General features: G+C 37.7%; 1 protein-coding gene across 1 annotated transcript in view; it reads left to right on the top strand.

Annotated features, from left to right (window-relative positions):
• Window positions 1-5,378: 5,378 nt before the first annotated feature.
• The window catches only part of Fam98b (family with sequence similarity 98 member B), a 53,430-nt gene continuing 34,587 nt past the window's right edge, over window positions 5,379-24,221 (top strand). The window contains exons 1-6 of the mRNA XM_005006200.4: window positions 5,379-5,536; window positions 14,772-14,917; window positions 15,906-16,040; window positions 17,558-17,736; window positions 20,772-20,852; window positions 21,769-21,885. Coding sequence (XP_005006257.2) covers window positions 5,466-5,536; window positions 14,772-14,917; window positions 15,906-16,040; window positions 17,558-17,736; window positions 20,772-20,852; window positions 21,769-21,885 — 729 coding nt within the window. The 5' untranslated portion in view covers window positions 5,379-5,465. The remainder of the gene's footprint in view (window positions 5,537-14,771; window positions 14,918-15,905; window positions 16,041-17,557; window positions 17,737-20,771; window positions 20,853-21,768; window positions 21,886-24,221) is intronic.

The following is a 24,221-nucleotide window of genomic DNA, read 5'->3' as shown; positions in this document are numbered from 1 at the left end:
ACTACCTCTTTGTTTAGGGACCTTTTCAAATCATTTTCCTGATGCTATACTGGTTAATGGTTTAGTCTTATACTTTTTGGTGGGTTCTGCCCATGTGAAGCTCTGCCAAGCTAAATGTGGCACCTGCCCAACATGGTGCTGGACCCTATAGAGAACAGTGTGCGCCTTCAATACTGACTACCGTATTCTTCTTTGAAGCCAAAATTGAACTTCCGGCTTTTCATGCACTTGCGAGCATTCCCCCAATCAGCTGCCAATACGTCATTCTGCCCACCCCTTTAAACTCCACCCCCTGTCAAACCTAATAAAAGTCCGCTGCTTCTTCGTCTGCTCTGTGCGATCTTGCACTCTTTTGCAGTCCGCAAAGGTGGACTTATCCTTTTCTTCTCTTTTTGCTTTTGCTTCTCTGCCGGACCAAAGAAAAACCTAATATTTTTACATACTAAGAATCTTGTTTCTGCTGTTAAGAGGCCCAACGCATAATGTCAACAAGTGTGCACAAGCAATGACTGTTTCTCTAGCTTCTGTGGAGCTTCATAGAAATCCTTCCTGATTTTCTGCACATGCAAGATAGTCTGGGAGGATCTACCCATATCCAGCAACTAGTAAAGTACATATAGATTTCTTGGTCAAGTATATGTTTGAACACAGTCTATTTTTCTGAATATATAGGTCTGTATAGGGATCATTCAGGTAGACTCTCCAGGTCAATACAAAAGAGTACCTGTTTCCTTAGAGTCCCTAGCAACATAATGTTGAAATTCATAAGCCCCACTTGGCTTTTTCATCAGTTATCAGTTCATTTGGTGCTGTTATAACAGTATTTGAATCCAGGTAACTTGTAAGGAACAGATGTATTTAATTCAATAAATGGCATTAACTGTTTTAGCTTATGCTCTTTAGAAAATAGTTTGAGATTAAATGCTTCAATAATGGCATTATTGGTGAGTACCAAGCTAAGGAAGGGAAAAATGGAGTAGGAAGGAAGGGAAAGTAGAAGTACATTCCTGTATGAATGAGTGCTAACGTGTCAGTGGCAGAGACTTCATGATGGCACTTTCCTCAGGGATTCCAGCCAGCCACCTGTGGAGGGCTGGCTTACAGGTCATCTCAGAGGGGACAGAGTCTGCCTTGTCTGGGCTCTTTTCTGCCCTTAATTTCTCTGCCACCACCACCAGTTGAGAGTTCAGAAGATGTCTCACATGTGGCAGTGTTGATTTGAAATATGGGTCCATTTTATGGAAAAGACAGACAGTAGGTAAAAGGACCATAGTATTTACACGTACCTACCATGTACCTTTTCAGAAGCAGATGAGATGGGCTACTGAAGATTTGAATAAGGCACCAACTAGGGCCTAACATCCTGCAAGTTGAGATGCAGATTTGCAGTATTGCCATGTATTATGTGTATTTTTTATTGTTCTGATTAAAACTGTCTTAGTTACTTTTTACTCGTTGCTGAGACAAAATACCTGAAGCCCAAGTTGGGAAAGGAAAGGTTTATTTCTTACAGTTTTTGGAGGTTTCAGTCCACACTCAGTTGGCTCCATGGCAGGTGGGCATGGCTGGACCGCAGTTCATGGCAGCCCTCGACAGCAAGCTGGAACCAGCAAAAGAGAAAGACACACCTTCTTCCTGCCATTACATCACATCCTGGCTCCACCCCTATGTGGGTGGAGCACTGACACCATCAATCCAAACACTATACAATGAACCATCACCATCGCATATGAACAATGCAAACTCATGAGGCCTGGGGGACACAAACGTAAACCATGACAAAAACATTCTCTAATTTCCATTGTAATTTTTAGTTCATTGCCTGGTTGTTTAGAAATGTATTGTGCTTGGGGATTTACTTTTTTCTTTTATATATGATGTTTAGTTTAGCCAGAGATGTTCTTTATGATTTCGGTCTTTGAATGTGAAGAGAATTATTTTAGGATCCAGTTCTGAGGTCAAGTCCTATAAGTGACTATCGGGTCCTGATCTAGATCCCCAATCTCTGAAATGAGTGTACAGCAAAGGCTTAAATAAAACGAGATAAGTCATATCATTTTAGGGCTCCAGGAGGTTCAAAACCCTTTAGCTGAGTTTGAGACTCTGAGGGCTAAGACAAAGACTTCTCTGGATAGCCCATATTTATTAGGTCCAAAGCAAACATCAAGGAAACTGAGGAAAGCATGTAAAATGAGCAGGACTTTGGGATTCACTTCAAAGACTTCTTCAAGTAGTAAATTATGCCAATTTAGGAGAACCATCTTATCTCCAGGATGACATTTATGGTAGGAGAGAGATTGCCGGAGTGAGCTTCCTTCAGCTGCAGTCTCTATTTACTCAATTAGTGATGCAGCGAATGTGTCCTCAGCTGTGGCCTTATCTTTCCCTTTGAGGTATCTCTGGCCTCACAGGCCACTACAGGCCACAGCTAGGACTGGTGATTCATAGAGGTTCACTTACTATGAATCAGCTCCCGTCACCAGGCAAGGGGCCTAGGCCTCGGACAGACACACAGATAAACATAGAAAGGCAATTAGTAAATTTAAATCCTGCTGAGAGCCGCTTCATAGTGGTCTTCAACAAGTGACGACGTGTGCACTTGAAAAAAAATATTTCCAAGATTTGGAAAGCAGTGATCTATATATGTAAATTAGGTCAAATTTATAAATCATATTTTCCACATCATGTGGATATCTACTGATTATTCCTTTACTGATCATCTTAATTATGACAACATGTAATCTTGATTACTACCATAGTTATTTTACCACTTCTTGGACAATGGAAGAATGTTACAGAGCTTTAATTCTATTTATAATCTCCCACCCCTCAATTCTTTCTATATCTTATTTTTCACAAAACATCACTATTTGAATGGTTGATATTTATCTACTTTTATTCACATATTTATGCTTTCCAGGAATGCATTTCATTCCTTTTTACAAGAAAATATTGTGCTTTTATACAGCATCTTTTTTTTTTTTTTTTTGGTACCAGGTATCAAACTCACGACCGTGCACTTGTCAGGCAGCAGTTGTGCCGCTGAGCTAAACCCCTTGGCTCTTAAAAAAAAAACAAACTATTCATTTCACTTTATTTGGACCCGTTTTTACAAGTAGAACATTATATCCTATTTTTGACATTTATACAAACATATTTTTCAAACCTGTGACACTGAATCCTGACTGTAAACTTGCACTGGTTTTTTTTTAACCTAAAGGATTCTCTGTAAATCCAGCATCATTTTCTTTATTCCTAAAGAACTCTCTACTATTCTTTCAAAATTAGAGTGCACAACACAATTTGTGTCAGTTTTTATTGTTTGAAAACATCTTTATGTTTATAAAATCCTGGATTTTGGGTTATTTAAGGCATGATAAAGGCATTATTTCATTATTTTCTTCCATTCTCTTTGCCTAAGAAGTTAACGTTATTAATGTTGAGCTTTAGTTTTTTCCTCATATTCCTTTTAAGATTTTGTCTTTGTCTTTTGTTTGCATCATTTTTGTAAAATTTTTCTAGATTTTAAAAAATTCTTTTCATAGTCAGCAGACATCTTGAATCAGTGATTGTTTTGTCAGAAAACTCATCGCCAGAATCTTGTCTTGTTTCTGCTCCATTTTCTCCAGTGGTTTCCATTTTGAAGCTCAACCAGTCAGCTTGTTATATGAGCCGTTTTCAGTTTTCCTACACGTCTGTTTTAAAAGATTTTTTTCTTTGCTTTAGTTTTGTTGTATATTTTTTAAAAAGGAAAAACAGCAGCAGAATACTCCGGGTAAATGCTCATGAAGAATAGTCTCCTCATTAGATGTTTTACAGACATTCTTTTGCTGAGATTACTAACACTACTACCTTTACTATTTTTCCCAATCTTTGACCTTGACATTAACCGTTCGCTCTCCTGTGTCTTGTTTGTGAAGAATTCAGATTCACTAAAACTGCAATTCATGTTGTACTTAAGCCTTGCAGAACATTAAGACATAGTAAATTGTGAGTAAGTATCAGACAAGCATAAGATCCAGCATCCCTGGAGTGTTTAACAACTTTATGGGTAAGTTTTTTGTTTGTAACAGTGATTGGGGAGGTGAGAGCATTATTGTCTTTTACTTGACTGGAGCTTGGGATGCTTTATATTCTGCAATGCACAGGACAGTCTGTGCTAAGGAAGACAGTTGTGTGTTGTATGACCTTTATCCATCTTACTGAGACACTCATTTAAGTGATATATCTACTGATGATAATCTGACCCAATTCCCTGATACCTTTTTACATATGAATGCTGTTATGGTTTAAATGTAAAATATCCCTCCAGTGTCATGTTTTGAGAGGTGGGACTCTCAGAAGGTGTCTGGTACATGTGGTGAAAGCCATAATCATCAGTGGATTAGCTCATGAGTGAGCCCATGGATCAGTGTTTTCCAAGATGGTGCCTGGTTAAAGGAGGTAGATGGTCACTTGCCACTTGCTAAGCAGCTCTGCAAATTCTCCTTTGTAAGTCTTTAGTTGGATGTGCTGAATTGATTCAAAGTCTTTATAATTATTTTGACTTTGAGGAAAAGCCAGACAGAAGTCGCACAATGCCAGAGGCAGTGAATAAGGTGGTTGAGGACACATAGTCCTATTTCAGGAGCCTACGTTTTCACTGAATGGCACTTGGCAGCTGCATTTATTATATTTTTTATTACTCTTGGTAAAGACATGAAAGACTTGCAGGACTGCTTGAGAAAGTGACAAGAATGGTAAGTGCCTTTAGAGTGAAGGGGAGTCCTAGGAGGGTGACTAATGGCAATGTCTTTTAATATAATACATTTTGTTAAATATTCACCACGTATTTCACTCATGCCTCATAAATTACATCTCCTGTATCTCTTTTTTATATTGACTGGAGCATTGCTTCATTGATTTAGTTATTACACTTGTATGTACATGCTATTATTAGTATTTTTGGCTCTAGATAATTATAATTTCATTTCTGGGTTTTTGTTAGAAAAAAGAGGGCTGGAGTCTGATAGGTTGAGATCAACAGGGAATAATTATTTGGTAAGATTAGCTTTTAACACCCAGGACAAAAACGCTTAAAAAAAAAATCCCGCATTTATTTATTTATTTATTTACTTACTTATTCTTTTTGAGACAGGATCTCACTAACGGTTCAGGCTGGCCTTGAGCTCATTTTGTAATCCAGGCTGGTCTGGAACTCACAACGATCTTCCTGCCTCAACCTCCTCCGTGTTGGGCTTAAAAACGCTTTTAAAATACTATTTTTTATTGTTTTAAAAGTTACCACTGTTACATAAAGCAGTTCTAGGCTCTTACCAATGTAGATTGCCTCTGTTCTAGGAACTCCCTCCCTCAAGCGGTACTCTTGGGCTGTCACTGTGGATGTTCCGCCCGGAACCTTGACATGGTGACACTGGTTTCCGGCGGGCTCTTTAGAGCGCCGAACAGCTTCGGGCCAAAGGACCATGAGAGGGCCCGAGCCAGGCCCCTACACTACCATGGAAGGGGACGTGCTGGACACTTTGGAGGCGCTCGGGTGAGGACTCCTGGGGACCCTTTCTGCAAAGAACGCGGCATTTTCTCCACCACGCTGCGGCAACCTCCCCCGGCTGGGCCTTCCGTGGAGCTTGGGCAGCTCTGCACGGGCCTCCAACTCCTGGGCCTGGTACCCTCTGGCGCCGACGGAGTTAAGCAGGAGGCGGGAAAAGATCGCCTGGGGTGGGGGTGGGGGCGGAGAGCTTGGGCGCGGGCCCCACTGCCGAGCTAGTGGGTTTCGAACCCTGCGGCCGGGACATCCTGGCTGGCTGGCGCCCGTGGGGTTGCTATGTCCGGCTGGGCGGGCTGCAAGGAGGGAAGGAGGGAGAGAGATGCTGGAACCTGAGCTGTGGCGTGGATAACCTGCAGCTTAGTTGAGCGTCGGGAGCGAATCACTCCTGCTGACTGGGGAAAGTGTTTTAGTTCCTAGCGAGTCTATACATTGATTCGATGCTTATTTACGTGTTAAGTGCAAGAAGACAGTTTTCAGATTATTGTTTATGTAATCGTGAGAGTTAAAGACAGTACTGTTTCAGTTGACAAGTCAGGGCGCTAGGTGTTGTGAGAACTCTTGCGGTGGAGCGGGCTGTGTGTTCATAGATGCAACAACATAACCCCCACCTCAGCCTCATCCTGTTTTTCTTCCCAGCGCTTGCCCCATCCTGAATTATTGTTGTCTTGCCCATTTGTTGGTCCCCTAACTTTATTCTTGCCAGTTTTTCATTCCTTCTCCCCAAGTCAATTCCGGAAAACAGGTACCTTATCTGTTCTAATGTTTTTCTCCGCAGCAGTCTAGAATCACCTTAAATGATAGTTGAATGAATGAGCAAATTAATGACCAAGAGGTCAGAGGAGACTGCAGGGAAATAAACATTGAACCAGACAGTTGAGAGTCAAAATAACAAAGAGGAGCACTGTGAAAACACCTACTTCTGAGTGACGGTGATGCAGTGCCTTGCACTTAGTAGGTCTCTAATAAATGTTAAGTGGAATAACTGAGCCAGGGAGGATTTAAGAGGGTTTATTTCTTGTGAAATCCCTTGAAAATTTGGTGACGGCTCTAACAGTGACAAGCAGTTATGTTATGTTTAATTGTTCAGGCTCTAGTTTGTGCTCTCAAAATGGAATTATATAAATTGTTTATGCAAAAGAAAAAGACTGCTTTCTTCCTCCTTTCGTTTCTTGGATTTATGCTTCATACTACAATGTTTTGGAAAATGAAGTTTGCTGTAATCTTGATTTTTATCAAGTAAATTTAGTTTCACATTTTCTACTCTGAAAAGTAGAACAATTTGTATACTTCAGCCAGAGATTCAGTTCAGCGGCATAAGTGCCTGCCTGGAAAGCAGGTGGTCATGAGTTCAATTAAAAAAAAAAAATCAAGGAACAATTTGTACACTTTAGAGTTGTTTTTTTCTGGAATAACAGAGGTCAGGATTTTGAAATTTGAATTAAATGTGGAAAAAGTAATTGTTTACACAATGGGTTGTAACTGAGCACTGTTTTCGAATGTTAATGTTAATTGTAAACACAGTAATGCATTTTTGCTGCGATTAAGACATTTAGGATATCAGTGAAGGGGCTTTATCATACAAAATTTGTCATACAAAGTAAGAAATCACTGGAAAATAATTAAAAAGGGAAATCTGTATTAAAGAACGGTTCAGTAATATATATTATGAAAGAAAATAGGGTGAGAATCAGTTTCCTCATTTCTGAAATGGTACTGGGGCGGGTGATTTCTTGTCTCTTTATTTATAATAATATATGATTATGTGGTACAGTAGATCATGACAGTAGTCTTTTTGTGCATCAGGGTCATATATGAGTTTGTAAAAATGTTCCAGGCCAGTATAGACCACTGTATGAATGAATCATAATCTTTAGAAGTATCATACAGGCATGAATTTTTTTTGGATGTGGGGTCGAACTCACGACCTCGCACTTGCCAGGCAGGTGCTTAGGCTGCTGAGCTAAACCCCCAGCCAGGCATGCATAGTTTTAAAAAGCTTCAGACTAGGTCGAGAACCACTGATACAGGAGGAAGTTTATTACAAGTGTTTATGGGGAACAACTGTTTATTGGATGCTGTTCTGAGGAGTCACTGATGAGCAAAATAGACTTAGTCTCTGTCCCCGTGAACCATATAAGCAAGTGGAAGCAGACATAATCACACAAATATTATAAACTGTAGTGAATGCTTCAGAGGAAAAGAACCGAGTAGCATAGCAGGAGGCTGAAGAGTTTGTGGTGGATTCCTAAGGAAGTGACACTTGGGTTGAAGTAAGAAGGCTCAATACAGGGTATCCAAATGGGATTGGCTGGAAAGGAGCACGCTGTATTAGAACAGGAAGTTAATGTGAGTGGTGGAAAAGCGGAGTGCAATGGGCAGAATAGTGGGAAATTGGATTGGACAGTTAGGTGAGGACCAGGTCATGCAGTACTCTTTAGGCTGCGTTGTGGATTTTATTCTTGGCCTAATGGGACATAATTGAAGGATTTTAAATAAAAAAGGGAGTGGTTAAATGTCTAATTTGAAAATATATGTCAGAAAATGGTTTGGAGAATTTAGTTATAACACTCGTCTGGGAAAGATGGTGGTTTCTCAGTGGCAGTGGGTATGGAAAGAAGTGCATTACAGGAATTAGCGGTTGATTGGATGATAGAATTTGGGGTTTCGTTTCTTTAGTCAGTACTTGCTAAGCACCAAAGAGAAATTATACGCTGAATATCTAAATTGAATGGGAAGGAAAGTGAAGACAAGAAGCTAGTAAATACAGAGAATGCAAGGGGCCAATGCAGTGGAAATAGTGATGAGATAAAAACATAGTTGAGAGTGAATGGTCAGAAAAGGAATGATAGATAGTAGACTGTGGTCTCTTGATATGGTCATATTAGCAGTCTGCATTAATGTTAGAATTAGCAATTTGGAAAATGAAGTAGTTCTAGTGAGGTAAGGTCCAGGGCACTGATTGATATGGAGTGGAGAAGCTCAGTGCAAGTTAGGGATTGGCTGCTCAGGTTATTAGGTAGGGTATGCATAAAGCTTTGATGGTGCTCCGTATAATGGCAAGAGCAAGGTTGGGGAGGAAAACTGAATAAAAGGATTGCTGAGGAGCATCCAGAAATTGATAAGTGAAACAGTAAGAGACAGAGGATGGCAAATCTGACTAGCCAGAGGTGTGAGAAAGCAGGAGCAATATATATGGGCGACAGTGATTTGAAAGTTGTTTGGAAAGTGAAGAGGACAGAACCCTACCACCTGACCTTGAGCAGCTTAAGAGTTAAGAATCTTAAAGAGATGGACAGTACATGAGTGTTATTATGCGTGGAACAGAGAAGAAATATGGGAAGCAGAGAGGTGAAAAGCTGGTTTAGAAGCAAGGCTAGCAGGGTGGGTAAATGATGGGAGAAAGGAAGGGTCTCATACTTTATATGTTACTTATGAAAATAGAAACAAAGATAATAAATTAGGCCCTGCACATCTGTCTAAGGAGAGTTGTCAACAGTTTTAATGAATCACTTGCTTTGAAGTATTGTCCAGACCCTCAGTGTGGTTCCAATAAAAGATGCTAGAGCATGGGGCAGCTGTCTAGGCTAGGGAGAGGTGTATCCAACGTTCATAGTAATGGCAGCATTTTTTTCTAATGAAATAAGAATAAGTAGAACAATATAGGAGCATGGTTATTCTCACTAAACAGCAGAATTAATTGGAAATGAAAGTAAGCATGAGATCAAGGTGATAAGCACTAAACAGTTACTAAATGTCAAATAGATTCTTAGATTAATTTTCTGATTATTTAATAAGAGCAGGACTCTGATTTCTAAAAGGCTGCAAGAGCAGAACAATGAGAAGTGGTGATGACTATGGAGAGAGATTTTAGTGGAAGTAAAAAAAAATGCTCCAGAACTGTGCTGCCTGGGGAAGGGTCTGTGGAACTGCAGTGCTGACATCATCTCTATAGTAGGAATGCAGAATCCCAGGTCTCACTCAGCTTTATTGAACTAGAATCTGTTTCAGCACGACCCTCAGGAGATTAATATGCACATCAAAATTTAAGAAACACTGTTCTAGTCAGATAATACTATTTCAAACTTTTATTAAATTATCAGAATATTTTTAGACACTTCATTGTGTAAAGCAAGTGGAAAGATACATTTCTGGATAGCAACAGTTTCATAGAGAGGGGTTGAGATTTTGAGGGTGTGGAGATAGAGTGAGTGGCTCAGTTCCTAGCCTCTGGTGACTATGATTATGACAGTGCAAGGGGACTTAGCTCTTTGTTCTTCAGTTTCCTTCTCTGTAAAATAAGGCTCACCATAGTGGAGAAGTACAGCAGTTAAATGAAGTAATGTACACAAGGTACTGAGCGCTGGGCTAGCGAGCAGTGGGCAAGTAATTTTAGTCACTATTATGGTTATTGTTAGATGTCCTCATTTGTTAAATGTATTTTGTTTTTCTTTATTTTTACTTGATTTAATGCATTAAGGATTGTAAGGGTTTTTTTCCCCTTTAAATTCAGGATTGGTGATTTGATCAGCTTTTATTGAATTTCATAATTAGTATTTCAATGAAAAATGACTTGTCACCAATATGAGTTAAAATTATTCAGGAGTGTATGAATATTGCCTTATTGTAGAAGTAAAGGCAAATGGGAGCAATAAGATACTCATCATTAAATTTTAATAAAAGACACTACAAGATATGTAGGTAACACAGAAAGGAGCCATAAGTTAGAGGTGGAGAGACCATGTTCAGTCTCAGCCTTGTTTTTTCTTGGCTGGCTATATTACCTGAGCCAAGTTGTTTATAGGTGTGACAGATGTTTAAGAGTTCACATTTGAGATCAAATCTGGTTTAAATTCTAATGCCATTGCTTATCTTCTAATTCTATATAATTACTTTAGAATAAGTCTAACATCAAAGTATTATCATAAAGAATAATGAATTATTATTGTATCTGCCTAGCACTGTTCCTAGCCTGCTACTTAAAGTAGGTATTCTAATCTTGTTAAGTCTTAATTTCCTTACTTGCAAAAGGCTTTAAAATACTATGCATGAGATACAACCAGAGAATTCAGAGCAAAAGAAACACGCTTGTCGTCCCAATTGAGGCAGGAGTATCATAAGTTCAAGGCCAGCCTGGACAGTATAATGTGACAGTGTCTCAAATAAAAATAAAAAGGGCTGGCATATAAACTCAGTGGTCGAGCATTTGTGTGGCGTGCACTGAGGCTCTGAGTGTTTGATCCCAACACTGAAAAAGTGAAAAACAAATGGCTTTGAGATAAATGCAGAAATGCATAGCATTGCTCATAAGAGAAATGTAAATCCAAATGGTACTAATTACCAGATGGTCAAAATCTGAAAGATTCACAGCTTTAAATATCAGAGAGTGAGTGCTGTCATTGATAGTACAGTTTCTATAGAAAAATATTTAATATATCCCGCAAAATTATATCCCATTTACTCTTTAATCCAGTGATCTCGCCTTTAGAAATGTATTCTAGGTATACATTTATAAACATTTACCAAGCTACAATACACTGGAAACAACAAAAATATCCTTCATTACATGCTAATTAAGTGAGATATAATACATCCAGTTGTAGAATTCAAGAAACTGGAGAGACTGTGTGGGAAGTAGGATTTTATTAGGGGTACATCTTAGCACGTTTGTGTCTAAAATAGCGGAGTGCTGAACAAAAGAAGGACTCCAGTTTCCTACATGTTGCAGAGGGAGTGGTCTACTGGTGCATAACTTGGGGTGGGCAAGCAAAACAAAGTCAGTTTGTTAAGCTGTGCCCAGTAGCTTTGGTTGGGAAAAAACAGGATGCTATGAAAGCAGATTATAATATTTACCAGGACAGAGTTACTGCTTTTGTCTATATTAGACCATAGAACAACACCTGTAGAGTGAGGGAAGTTTGGGGGAACTCAACTTTGTCTTTTTAAATCTTGCTTCAATCCTGACAGTTGAGTACTATACAACTGTAAACATGATTGAGACTTATCTCTTAAGTTGATCCTTAGTATATGCAAATGTGTATGTGTTTAGAGCAAGGATCAGAACAATATGTAGTTGATGGACTGGAGCTGACGCAAAGCCAGACCAGACATTCTGCCGCAAAAGAGAAGCTTTATTAGGCAGGGGATCGACTGCCCTGCAGATCAAGACAGCTCCTGTTTGGCTTAGGAAGAGGGTTTTTAAGGGTTGTTCTTGGGAGGGGGGAGGCTCTGCGGGTGAGTTAGATGCGAGCAGCAGAGTGTGACATGGTCATCACTGGTTCCTGGGCAGGGTTGATTTTTTTCGGCTGGAACAGTTCTGGGAAGTTTCTTGTAGCCTAAGTATGAACAGGCTCTGGGGACAGACTGACGCTTTAGTAGTAAGCTACCTTTTATCTTAACAAAGATAAAAATATATGCTTATATTTATATTGAAAATCATTATAAGGCAACTCAAATTAGTAAACGTGGTTACCCATGGTTAGGGGGACAAAGTAGAAGGAACTAGATTTATGTGGTCTGACTTACCTTGTTTTAGAAGTGAGACTTTAAAATTACTTAATTTACATAATTATAAAGCAAAATTAAATACAAACCAAAATAAAGTAAAAGTATGTACAAATTAAAGCAAAATGAAACAAGTGGCTGTCAACATGGAGCAGGTGGGTTAATTACATGGAAATGCATTGTTTTTCTACATATCCTTATTTAAACACAGTGGTACGTTGGTTCACACACTTAATTTATTCTGCAGTTTTGGAAAAGATGGCCATGCTCATGTGTATGGGAAATGTGGCTGTGTTTATTTGATGGAGAGTTTGCAAACAAAAACACAATTTTGTCAGATACTTCTCTGTGTGGACTAAATTGTTTGCAAGCAAAGGTGTTAATGAACTGAAGTACCAGTATATATTCTCTTTTTTAAAATTTTGTACCAGAAATTAAACTCAGGACCTTGCACTTGCAAGGCAGGCACTGTTGTGCTGCTGAGCTATATTCTCAGCAGTATATATTCCTAATGAAACAGTGGATCAACTATCCAAATTTGGTTAGTTGAACACTTTACCTATTAGATGTATTTAACTGAAGAATTTGTTTCTGGATATTTTATGAAAACATACTAAAAACTAAAAAAATCAAAACAAGAAAATTTCTGACATATTTGGTATAGGGAAATTAAAAGCATTAGTTTTTTTTTTTTTTTTTTTTTTTTTTTTTTTTTTTTAGTACAAAGATCAAACTTATGATCTTGCACTTGCCAAGCAGGGGCTTACGCCACTGAGCCAAATCTCTGGTCCATTAAAAGCATTATTTTCAAATTGATTGTACCTGTAATATTCAACCACATATGAGTCCAGCATGTCATGATGAACTCATCTCATGGTCTTTGCTTTACTTTTGTTCAGTAGATCTTGATGTTTGAGCGGGTGTATACCAACAGATGACATGAAGTAAGTTGGGATCATTATGGTAACTGAGCATGTTTGTATGAGGCTATTATTATATGCAGTCCATGAATCAGAGTAAGTGGTAGAACTAAGTTAAGTAGACAGGAGAGACTAGGCAGAGCAATCACCAGCAGTTTCCAGATGTGTTATAGCTGGCTGATGAGACCTGTTGGTGATGTCAGAAAGCCATACTTTTCTTCTCTGGACCACAGCTGCAATGAGAGTTTATAGTTTACACTGCGAGTTTGTCTTGAAATAAATGTTTGTTCCTTGGGAAAGGAAAAATGAAAATTTTCTCAAAAAAAAAAAGAAAACCCACTAAAAAATAATAAAGTTTGGGTGGATGACAGTTGAAGAATTTGGCATATAGGGACAAATTGTTCAGTTGTTCAAAAAGTAAGCTGTTTTTGGTGATTTTATTGTTAGTAACAATGCTAATAATACTGCATTTGCTGTTCTGAATCTATGTAGTTTATATCCATTTTTATGTAATGGAGTTATTTTTATGGAATGGAAGATGAGAAATTTTCCCTTTTAAAAGAAATATATTAAACAATACATAAAAATTCTGTAATTTTAAATACAAGTGGAAAATTGCGATATGGATTCCTGATAAAGTTTTTTTTTTTTTTTTTGAGTATGGTGTGGCTTGGAGTTTATCTCAGTAAATGCAGCACATACTTAGCATGGCCACGGCCCTTGGTTTGGTCCTCAGCAATCTCACTGAAAAGACATTCAAACAGTGGGTCAACCTTTAATAGCAGATTGTATACTCTAATTGCCATTAGAAAAGACAAGAGCTTCCTGGATAGAAGTCTGACTACAAGTGTAAAGCTGAAATACCTGTTGTCATAGAAAGCAAGCAAAGTATTCGAAGAATACACGGGAGATTCTTAGGAATGGACTTAGCACAGTTCAAATATCAAAGTAACTCTAGTGTGTTAAAGCACATTAAGTGTATTAAAATACATTTACAATTTTAAAAAAGTTTCACTGCAGAAAACAGAAAAAAAATAGAAAATTTATATCTCACTTAAGATTCTGTATATGGGAGTTTTTTGGACTTACACTTAATGAGTAAATGAGACAAGGACACAGAGAAGTTTTTTCAAGTTACAGCCATCAACTACAAGCCTAATGTTAACAGGTTTTTTTTTTTTTTTTTTTTGGTACCGGAAATCGAACTCATGACCTTGCACTTACCAGGCAAACACTTGAACCGCTGAGCTAAATCCCTGGCCCAGTGTGTATGGGATTTTAAATAGTGAAGGTTCGTGGCAAATACAATTTACAGAAATGTTTAAAAATATGTGAGATAAATTACTTAGATTAAAATTATCTCATCGGTCCTTTTTCAGCTTTGGGTTTTTAAATTTGAAATTTGCATCTTTAGTTTTGTGTACTTATTCCTGAAACTCATAAACTTGTTGGTATTTTATTGGACTGTTATCTGTAATATTTAAAATTGGTAGTTTTACTGTAAAGTGTCAAAATATGGGGAAAATAGAGAAAAATCAGCAAATTGTTTCTGTATTGGCTCTTAGGGCTGAGAGAGTATTATAGGCTTTGCTGATTATTGTTAAAATTTACCTAGCTCTGCCATTGTAGTATGAAAGCAACAATAGATTGCCTGTGTTTATTGGCTATGTTCTTTTTTTTTTTTTTATTGGCTATGTTCTAATGAAAGTTAATTTATTAAAACAGGCAGCAACAGGCCTGGATAGAGACTACCGTAGAATTCTCTTTTTCTCATTTTCAAATGTTTATTTCCTCCCTTATAGGTATAAAGGACCACTGTTAGAAGAACAAGCCCTTACCAAGGCAGCAGAGGCTGGACTTTCTTCACCTGAATTTTCAGAGCTCTGTGTTTGGTTAGGCTCTCAAATAAAGTCATTATGCAACTTGGAAGAAAGTATCACTTCAGCTGGTATTTGCCATTATGCTTTTTGTTTTTTTACTTTCTGTTTAATAATAAAATGAACTGATAGCTTATAATTTATAGTTTTCTCAACATTAAAATCACTGATATTATGAAGAATTTCAGTATAGGCTCTTAAAAATCTTTGGATTAGATTTTGTTGTATAAAAAATGGATTCTTAAATTTGCTAAAAATTAAAAACAATTATTTACCTGCTACGTTAACCTTAGTTTTATTCTTCAGAAAAAAAATTGGTTATTTGGAAAGTTTAAATTTTGAATATGGCTCATTTTTTAAAAAGTTGATTCTTTCTTTTCTTTTTCTTTTTTTTTTTTTTAATCAGCACCAGGGATCGAACTCCCGACTGCATGCTTGCAAGGCAGGCACCTATGCCGCTGAGCTAAATCCCCAGCCCGAATATGGCTCATTTTGAATTATAGTTTTGTTTTGTGTTGTTTTAAATACATGTATTCCTAATTTATTTTACCAAACTTGTAATTCAGGACATGAATTCATGTAGAGATACATGAATAATATGAATCCAAAACATGAAACAAGTTCCTACCTAATTGCATTATAAAGATAAGCAATGTCTTAACTAGAATGTATAGAAATAGTAGAAGTGGAGGATTTGCTCTGAGACCAATTAACAAATGTAGCTCTAATAGTACTTTTAATATTTCAGTTGCTAATATCAAGTACTGCAGTTTATCTGGTCTTACTGGGAATCCTTTAGAAGAGACTTGTCAGAGATGTAAGAGTAAATTTCGTTAAATGGTAGTATTTACAGTCTCATGATTACTTGTGATACTTTCTGTATGTGGAAATTGGTTACCTCTATTTACGTGTATTGACCACACATCCAAGAATTAAATGGGCAAGTGAAAATTTAGAATTCAGTATAAAATCAAAATCAACTAGTAGTAAATTTTATAGTATCAGATATATAATGAGAAGGCAGTAAATGTTTTGTGATTTTTTTTTTCCTTTTTAAAGGGAAAGATGACTTAGAAAGCTTCCAACTTGAGATAAGTGGCTTTTTAAAAGAAATGGCCTGTCCATATTCTGTTCTCATATCAGGAGATGTTAAAGATCGTTTAAAAAAGAAGGATGACTGTTTGAAACTTCTGTGTAAGTTATTTTTCATTGGACATTTAAATGTACGTATTTGATCTGTTTTTTTTATATCTTCAGCTCTCAATTTATCCATTGTTGAAACATTAGACATTTTATATATTTAAAATGTTTTAGTATTAAATTTAAACTATAAGCTATCTCAGAAAGAAATATTTGCCTCTATAGTTTGAATTCTGAGTATAGCCTCTAAAACAGTATTTGTACTGTAGAATGTACTATGTGCCTTATAGAATATTTGAATAATTTTTCATCTAATTCATCTCAACATCAATGACTAAATAGCTAAAACTTGGTTATCTTAAAACTATTTGGGGGCTGGGTATTTAGCTTAGTGGCGTAAGTGCCTGTCTGGCAAGTGCAAGGAGGTCATGAGTTCGATCCCCAGAACCGCAAAAAAAAAGAACAAAAAACAAAAAAAAAACTATTTGGGAAGTAGGCTGCCAATCAGATTATTAGGTCTTGCTTTCTATTGTTTGGCAGTAAATGGTAGTTTGTTCAGAAACATTCGTTGATCACCTATTCTTGTACCAGGAAATATATCTGTTTAGAAAAAGCATAAAATTTGTGCCTTCAGAGGTATTTTAATTTCTATTTCAAAATAATTTGTTGATACTTTTGTTTACTTAAAAGACTGTGAACATTAAAGAAAAATCTCTGGATTAGATATGTATTGCTACATTTTGCTTCAGAAACGTGAAATTCTCTGGAAAAATGTGTTAAGTACATAAGATGAACATGTATTCTACGAAAAACAATTCTATTTTTCAATTACAAACATGAAAAAGTGCATACTTCCTCAAAATTAAAGAGGTATTGAAAAAATGATAGAATGCTAGTTTTCTTACCGAGTTAACAAGGAATCCCCAAATCGTAATACCAGTCTGTAGGAAAATAAATTTTCATGTACTGTAAGCATTAGAGATGATGGTTGAAAGACTGGTCCTTCAGAGGACAACTTTTCAAAATCATAATTAAAATTCACCTGTCTTTTGACTGGGCAATTCTCTCTAGGAATCCATACTTAAGTATAGGAAAATTCATAAAAAGGATATATATTATAACCTTATTTACAGTAGCAAAATGACTGACAATCTAAACCACACAAATGTCTATAGGGCAGTATGGCATCAAATAAGAAAGTATCTGCTGTTATCTATACTATGCATGACTCACAATAGGGTGTTGATAAATATATGTACTGCTAAAATAGAAATCTAGGTCATTTAAAATACTAAAATGGAATTGAAATGAACTAATGTGAAATCAGTGAGAATAAAAGTCATGAATTCTTCCTTTGCCTGATGACATTAAATTAATTCATTTTAGTTTTTTGTTTCAATGTGCTTTTTTGAGGGTTATTGTGTTCTACAGCTGTTGATAATTACAATGGTTCTCTGTAAGTTGATGATGCTGTTGACATTGTTAATATTCATTTTAATTAAATTATTTCAGCATAGTACCCTAAATTTTTGTGCATGTGTTAACATTACTTTTTATCTTTTTTACTGTAGTATTTTTAAGTACAGAACTTCAAGCTTTACAGATATTACAAAAAAAGAAATGCAAAAATTCTCAATTAGATAAAAACAGTGAAGTTTATCAGGAAGTTCAAGCTATGTATGATGCCCTTGGTATACCCAAGTCTACCACTTCTGACATTCTGGTTATGCTAAACCAAGTGGAATCAAAGGTATTATACTTGTTTTATTTTTATTTTCCCCCAAATTCAACTAACGTATAAATTCTGTATTAAAAATGAAAATATCCTGTCTTAGTTACTTTCTCTCATTCTTGAAACAAAATATACCCAACAGCCAAAGTTAGGGGAGAAAAGGTTTATTTAGCTCAGTTTGTAGAGGTTTCAGTTCATAATTGGCTGGTTCTAAGTCAGGGTGGCTTGGCAGACGGGCAGTGCAGAAGAGATCCAGTTCATGGCAAGCACAAGACTGCAAAAGCAAGCAAGGAAAGGGGAGACAGGCCTTATATCCAGTTTACTGGGATTAAATAGTTTAATCAGTAGACTGATCCAGTAATCACCCTTAATCTGAGCACCCTTAATCCCAGCATTGCCCCATGAATCAATCACATACTCTAGATTCAGCTACTCCAAGAAACCCTATGACAGCATGAGGCTTTGGTGGGACTTCTGGACGCAAACTGTAACATTCCACCCCGGGCTCCCAAAGACCCATGGACATCCCTTTATGCAAAAGGCATTTAATGCATCTCCAAGAATTGTCAAGGTTCTGACAGTTTCAGCATTGCTGAAAAGTCCAAGTCCCAAGTCTCCTCTGATACTTGAGGCAAACTCTTAACTGTGAGTGCCTGTACAAATGAAAAAAAAGTTAAACACTTTCAGCATTCAGTGGTGTGTATAAGATACACATATCCATTCCAAGGGGTACAGGGGGATACAAAGGAATGGGACTAAAGCAAGCCCAGAATCCAACAAGTCAAACATTAAGTCCTGTAGTTCCATGTGCAGCATCCACAGTAACCTGTGCAAGATACAAACTCCAAAGGGCTTGACTGGTTCTGCCCCTGTGGCACTCCTGTGTTTAGAGCTCCCATGGCTTCTCTCCTGGGCCAGCTCTGCTTCCTCTTGCAGTTTTCCTCAGATGATCCAGGTTCGTGGCTTCTTCAAACTTCTAGGTTCTCCAGTGCACCTTTGGCTTCACACTTCCAGCTTTACACATGGCCCTTTCAAGGACGCACTGCTTGACCTCCCAGGCCTTCTGAGATCTGAATGAAAGCCTTCCTAATCCCACAACTCTTTCATTTTGCCTGTGCCTAGAGCATTACCATGTGGATGATACCAAGGTCTGCTGCCAGGTGGAGTAGTAGCTAGGCTTCCAACTTTGTTGGCTATTGAAGTTGAGAGCGTGTGAACCAAATCCTGAGCAACGACTTCCCTAGGCCACTACAGTTCTGGAACATGGTGCTGTGGAGCTCTGTTCACAAAACAGTATCTTTCAGTTTTGCAGTTTTGAGGCTGCAAAGGATGGAATCCCTTAGGCAATCTTTTCTGTTCTCTTGTTCCTTCTCAGCAATGAGCATCTCCTCTGTTCTATCTTTGCAGTCCATAGCTTTATTGGAGCTTCCTTTCTGGTCAAACTCACAGTGTGTTGAATCATTCTGCCGGGCTCTTTGATCTTCATTGTCTATATTGATCTGGCTAAAAGCTCCCAACAGTAACCATGCCACTTCCTCAATATTCGACTCCCTTGAAGTTTCTTCTACAAGGTTACTTAGTCTGCCATTCTTAATCTCAGTCTCAAGCTGTTTCTGGATGTGAGCAAAATGCAGAAAAAACTGTGTCAAGGTATAACACACACCGTCTGGAGTCCAGCAGTCAAGGCAGTCCTTCCCAGCAGAAACCTCCTAAGCCTAATCTTCACCAACTTTCTGGTCTTCTGAGCTCTGACCAGAATATAACCAATTCATGGAAAGCATCAGCAGTCAAAAAGAGGAAGACAGCCTCTTCCTGTCCCTTTTATCTAGTCTCCTGGAATTAGGGCAGTGCCAGTCCACTCAGTGGACTGATCCAGCAGTCACCCACTCTTAATCCAAGCACACTTAATCCCAGCATTGCACCACCCGTCAGTCACACACTCTGGATTCAGCCACTTCTGAAAAATCCCAATGACTATGTGAAGCTTTGGCAACATCTAGGCGTAAACCAAAACATAGACCCTTTAATTATAAGGTATGCTTGTCATTTTAAGAGAAGTTTGTAGGGTCGGGAATACAGCTCAGAGGCACAGGCAAAGGTGAGGTCATGAGTTTGATTCCTGGTACCAAAAAAAAAAAAAGGAAAAAGAAATTCGTTTTCTTGTAAACTAATTTTTGGATTTGAATTTAATGTGCATGTGAATTCATTTGTTTATAGCTGATATTCAGGAATGATAGAAGGGTTGCTTTAAATTTAAGGATTGTTTTCCTAGAATTGTAATATAATGAAAAAAGAAGAGTTATCTTGAAAAGTCAGAAGGCAAACTAAACTTTTATTGTTCCCCTAGTGGAGTTGCAATGTGATTTCTTAGAAAATGAGCAGATTTTTGTTAAGTGCTTACTGTGTGTTATAGTGAATGAATGAATGAATGAATGAATGAATGAATGCTGTGAGGGAGTATAGTGGTTCACACCTGTAATCCCCACACTGCGGAGACAAGCAGGAGCATTGCCATGAGTGTGAGGCCAGCCTGAACTACATAATGAGAATAAATATATAATTGGAATGTGTACAGAGTATTTGAGAAAAATCAATGTGCTTTAAAAATATTTTAGTTTCCTTTGTTTGAAAAGTTACCGGAAGTAAGATAGTACTATTTTAAGAAACTCCAAAATTATTTTAGGTAACACACAGATTCTCAGAGTAGAGTCAGTTTGGTCTTTAAGCATTATTTTTTATTCTTGGAAAGAAGGTACTCTATTAGTATGCTTGGTACTTTTTTGAAAAAGATATTTTGGGGCTGGGGATTTAGCTCAGTGGCATAAGTGCCTGCCTAGCAAGCATGAGGTCGTGAGTTTGATCCCCAGTAGCAAACAAAACAAAACACAAATTTGTATTGTAATTATACTGCTTCCTTGTGTGTGAAAGTATATAGTTTAAGCATTTCACTTTAACATTTTATTTACTTTCTAATGTTCAAAATAGCACTTTAGACAAGAGTAAAATTCTTATAAATTAAGTACCATGTACATTTTCACAATCTTTTCTTTTAGGTGAAGGATATTCTGTCTAATGTCCAGAAAAATCATCTGGGAAAACCATTGTTGAAAGTTGATTTAAGTCCGGAACAGGCGGTAATTCTTCCTTTCTTATTAGTTTTATATGATTAAATTAGTGCCTATTAGCCCATTAGTATTAGCCCATTTTGTTGCTATTACAGATTACCCAAGACAGACTAATTTTGTAGAGAACTTTAGCTCACGGTTTGAGGCTGAAAGTATAAACAGCATAGCGCAGGCTCTTGCAGAAACTGCTCCTTGGCTGTGTAACCTGATGATGGGTGAAAGTGGCAGGAGTGTATGGAGTGGTATTACCAGAAGGGCACATTCCCAGTTGACCTAGGATCCTTTCTAGGATCCCACTTCTTTGGGTTTCCCTTCTCTCACTTCCTACAATTCCTACCACCTTCTGGTAATGCCACAATGAAGATTAAGCCTCCAACACAGGAGCCTTTGAGGAAACAAGCAATATTCAAACCATAGTAGTCACTTAATTTTATAAATGGACATCTAGATTTTGCAATGTGTATTATGCATATACTGTATTATTTTGGAGAATGAAAGTATATTGAAATTCTATAATAAAACACCCTGTTATTTCTTCAAATTATTCATTAAAAATCCACTTGGTCAAAAACATAGTACCCAAAATGTTAATACAGTTATAATTTGAAAAGATAGTGTCTTAAAAGTTGACAAGATGTGACATTATTGTTTTATTTCCTTTTTGGTCCATACTGCTTAGCATATTTTACTTAATACGTTAAATTAAAGATCATATAAACATATTTAGTATCTTCTGAGTATTATAAATGCTCTAGCAAATACTGTGTTATTTAGTTTACCAGATAAAATCTCATTGAATCAGAACTGTTCACCAGGTGCTGTACACTGTTGAATCAGTAGAAAGTAGTGCTTACTACAAGTTTCAGATTTCTTGTGTATGCAGAATGAGTGTAAGGACTATGGTATTTGCTCTCATATATTTTAGGAACAGCTAGAAAAAATCAATGATGCCCTTTCCTGTGAATATGAATGTCGCCGGCGGATGTTAATGAAACGATTAGATGTGACCGTGCAGTCCTTCGGATGGTCTGACAGAGCCAAGGTGAGGCTGTTTTCCCATTGGTGTCCTACAGCCGGTAGCCTGTGATGGCTGTTCAGGAGCTCTTGTATGCTGTGGTATTCTGCCACATGTATACTTTATTACTAATCTGAACAGCATGTACAATTTAACTGGCCTTGTACAATGACACAGTCTGATATGAAATATTTTTTTTTTTTTGCAATATAATTTCCCCCAAGGCTTTCAGCTTTTATTTTAAATCCACAGTTTTATGCTAGAAATCAAGGTGAAAGGATAGGTGCAGGTAGAGCTAGTGCCTGAACAGGTCTTCTTAAGTTTCTTAAGGCTGTATTAGTATTGAGTGTGTTACAGTTGAAGTGGGGCATGTGGGGTGGGGACATCCCCAAATATGAATCTCTTAAGACAGCCTTAGAGAGCTATCTTCCATCACTCCCACTGTCTGCCTTTAGTCTATACTCAGCTTTAGTCTGGAAACTTCTTGCCTCCTCCTGTGTCACAGTTTGGAAATTCCAGACAGTAAACAAGGACCGTTATAGGATTCATCTCTTTCAGAGATCATTATCCTGAGCCCCTTCGTGTCCACTGTATGGGAATCATTGGTTCATATAAGTTATCCAGTTTCTTTTTTTTTTTTTTTTTAAGTTATTGTAAAGTAGTAGGTAAATCTGATGCCTGTACTCTTTCTTAACCACAAATGCAGTTGAAATATATTTACATAGTTTGGATTAATTATCAGGTTATCTGCTTCACGTTCTTATAAGATGGGGTCACTTATGCAGTCCTGTGGTTGGGTATATCTGGTCTTTCCAGTATCCAGGTACTGGAAGCTAAGTCTCCATTGTGGTAGTGCTGACGTAGAATCCTTAAGAGACAGGGCCTAAGGAAAGAATTGTGTCATCCATCCTCAAGAATGGCCTGGGACTGGCCTTGACTGAGTTTAGTTTTGGAAAGGTGAATCTGTTCTTTTGAAAATAGATTGTGAGGATGTGCAAGGCCACCTTGTGTGCCTGGTGCCTCCTCATATGGCTGTTCCCCCTTCCACAGCTTCACCATGTGGGAATGCACCTGGAGGGGCCCTTGCCAGGAGGCTTCCTTTATGCCTTTTGGGCCCTAAATTTAGTCAACAGAATCATGAGCCAAATAGCATTTGATAGGTTATCAGCATTGGGTATTTTGTTATAGCAGCTAATATACATGGCCTCATTTATTTGGTGTCTGGGGTCTATAACATCTGGGCTGTTTGTCTTACACGTCTGTATCCTTGGGGCTGAGTATTTTTCTCCTCTTTGCTCTAGTATGTTCCTGGTGTCTCTGCCTGCTTATCTGTCTTTCTGTTTCTGTCTCTGTCTCACATTAGTTTTCTGTAGGTACTACAATGTAGTAGCTTAAGTAGTACAAATTTATCTTCTGTTTTGGAGCTCAGAAGTTCTACGTTATAGACAGGTTGCATTTCTCCTTACTGCTTTAGAAAATGCATTTCCTTACATTTCCTTGGTATATTTCAGGTCTCAGATTCTTGTTGTCTTCAAAGGTAGTGTCTTCAAAGCTTGTTGTCTTCAAAGTAGTATAATGTGATCTTTGTTTCCCATGTTGTCACATCATCTCTAAGGGTCTTTGTGCTTATATTGGGGCCATGGATAAACATCTTGATATGTCTGACTTACATAGGCATCTTCAAGGTAGTGTTCAAGAGTTCCTGAGATTAGGGACATCTTTGGAAAGTCATTCAATTTATAGATATCTCTTCTTCCTTTTAATTTTATTTTTTCTTGCCTTTCATTTCATCTGTATGATGAAATACTTTTTTACTTTTAAGAATACTTAAAGAAATACCTTGTAGTAAATTCTCCTACAAATTTTCTCTCACAGAGATGTGTATCCTCTGGTTTAAAGTTGCACTGGTAGTATTGCTGTCCTTGGTTCCTATGGCCTGGTCTTTCTCTGGGTATCCCTCATTATGCTGTAGCAAACCCTTAAGAACTTCCACAGAAAGGAATGCATGGGACATAGTTTCTCTGGATCTTTATAGTCTGAAAATGTTTATTTGATTGACTAGACAAATACAACATTCTAAGTTCAAGCATCTTTCTCCAAGAATATTGAAGTTGTTGCTTCATTTTTCAAGATTTAATGCTACTGATCAGAGACTGTGGCAGCAGCAGCTGGGAGCTCTGCCCAGCCTGCGGGAACTTTCTCCCTGACTTGGGGGACCAGACCGGCTCCCCACCAGACCAGAGACCAAGCCGGAAGGGTGAGAGTAACAGCGGCGGCTGGAGCTCTGCCCAGCCTGCGTGAACTTTCTCCCTGAACTGGGGACCCAGGCCAGTTCCCCACCGGACCTGGGGACCAGGCCAGAT

The sequence above is a fragment of the Cavia porcellus genome, unplaced genomic scaffold, assembly GCF_034190915.1.
Source record: "Cavia porcellus strain 051 isolate PalLab524CR breed Dunkin Hartley unplaced genomic scaffold, mCavPor4.1 scaffold_6, whole genome shotgun sequence".
NCBI lineage: Eukaryota > Metazoa > Chordata > Mammalia > Rodentia > Caviidae > Cavia > Cavia porcellus.
Note: the sequence above shows the minus strand (reverse complement) of the source record. Positions and strands in the feature narration are given on the sequence as shown.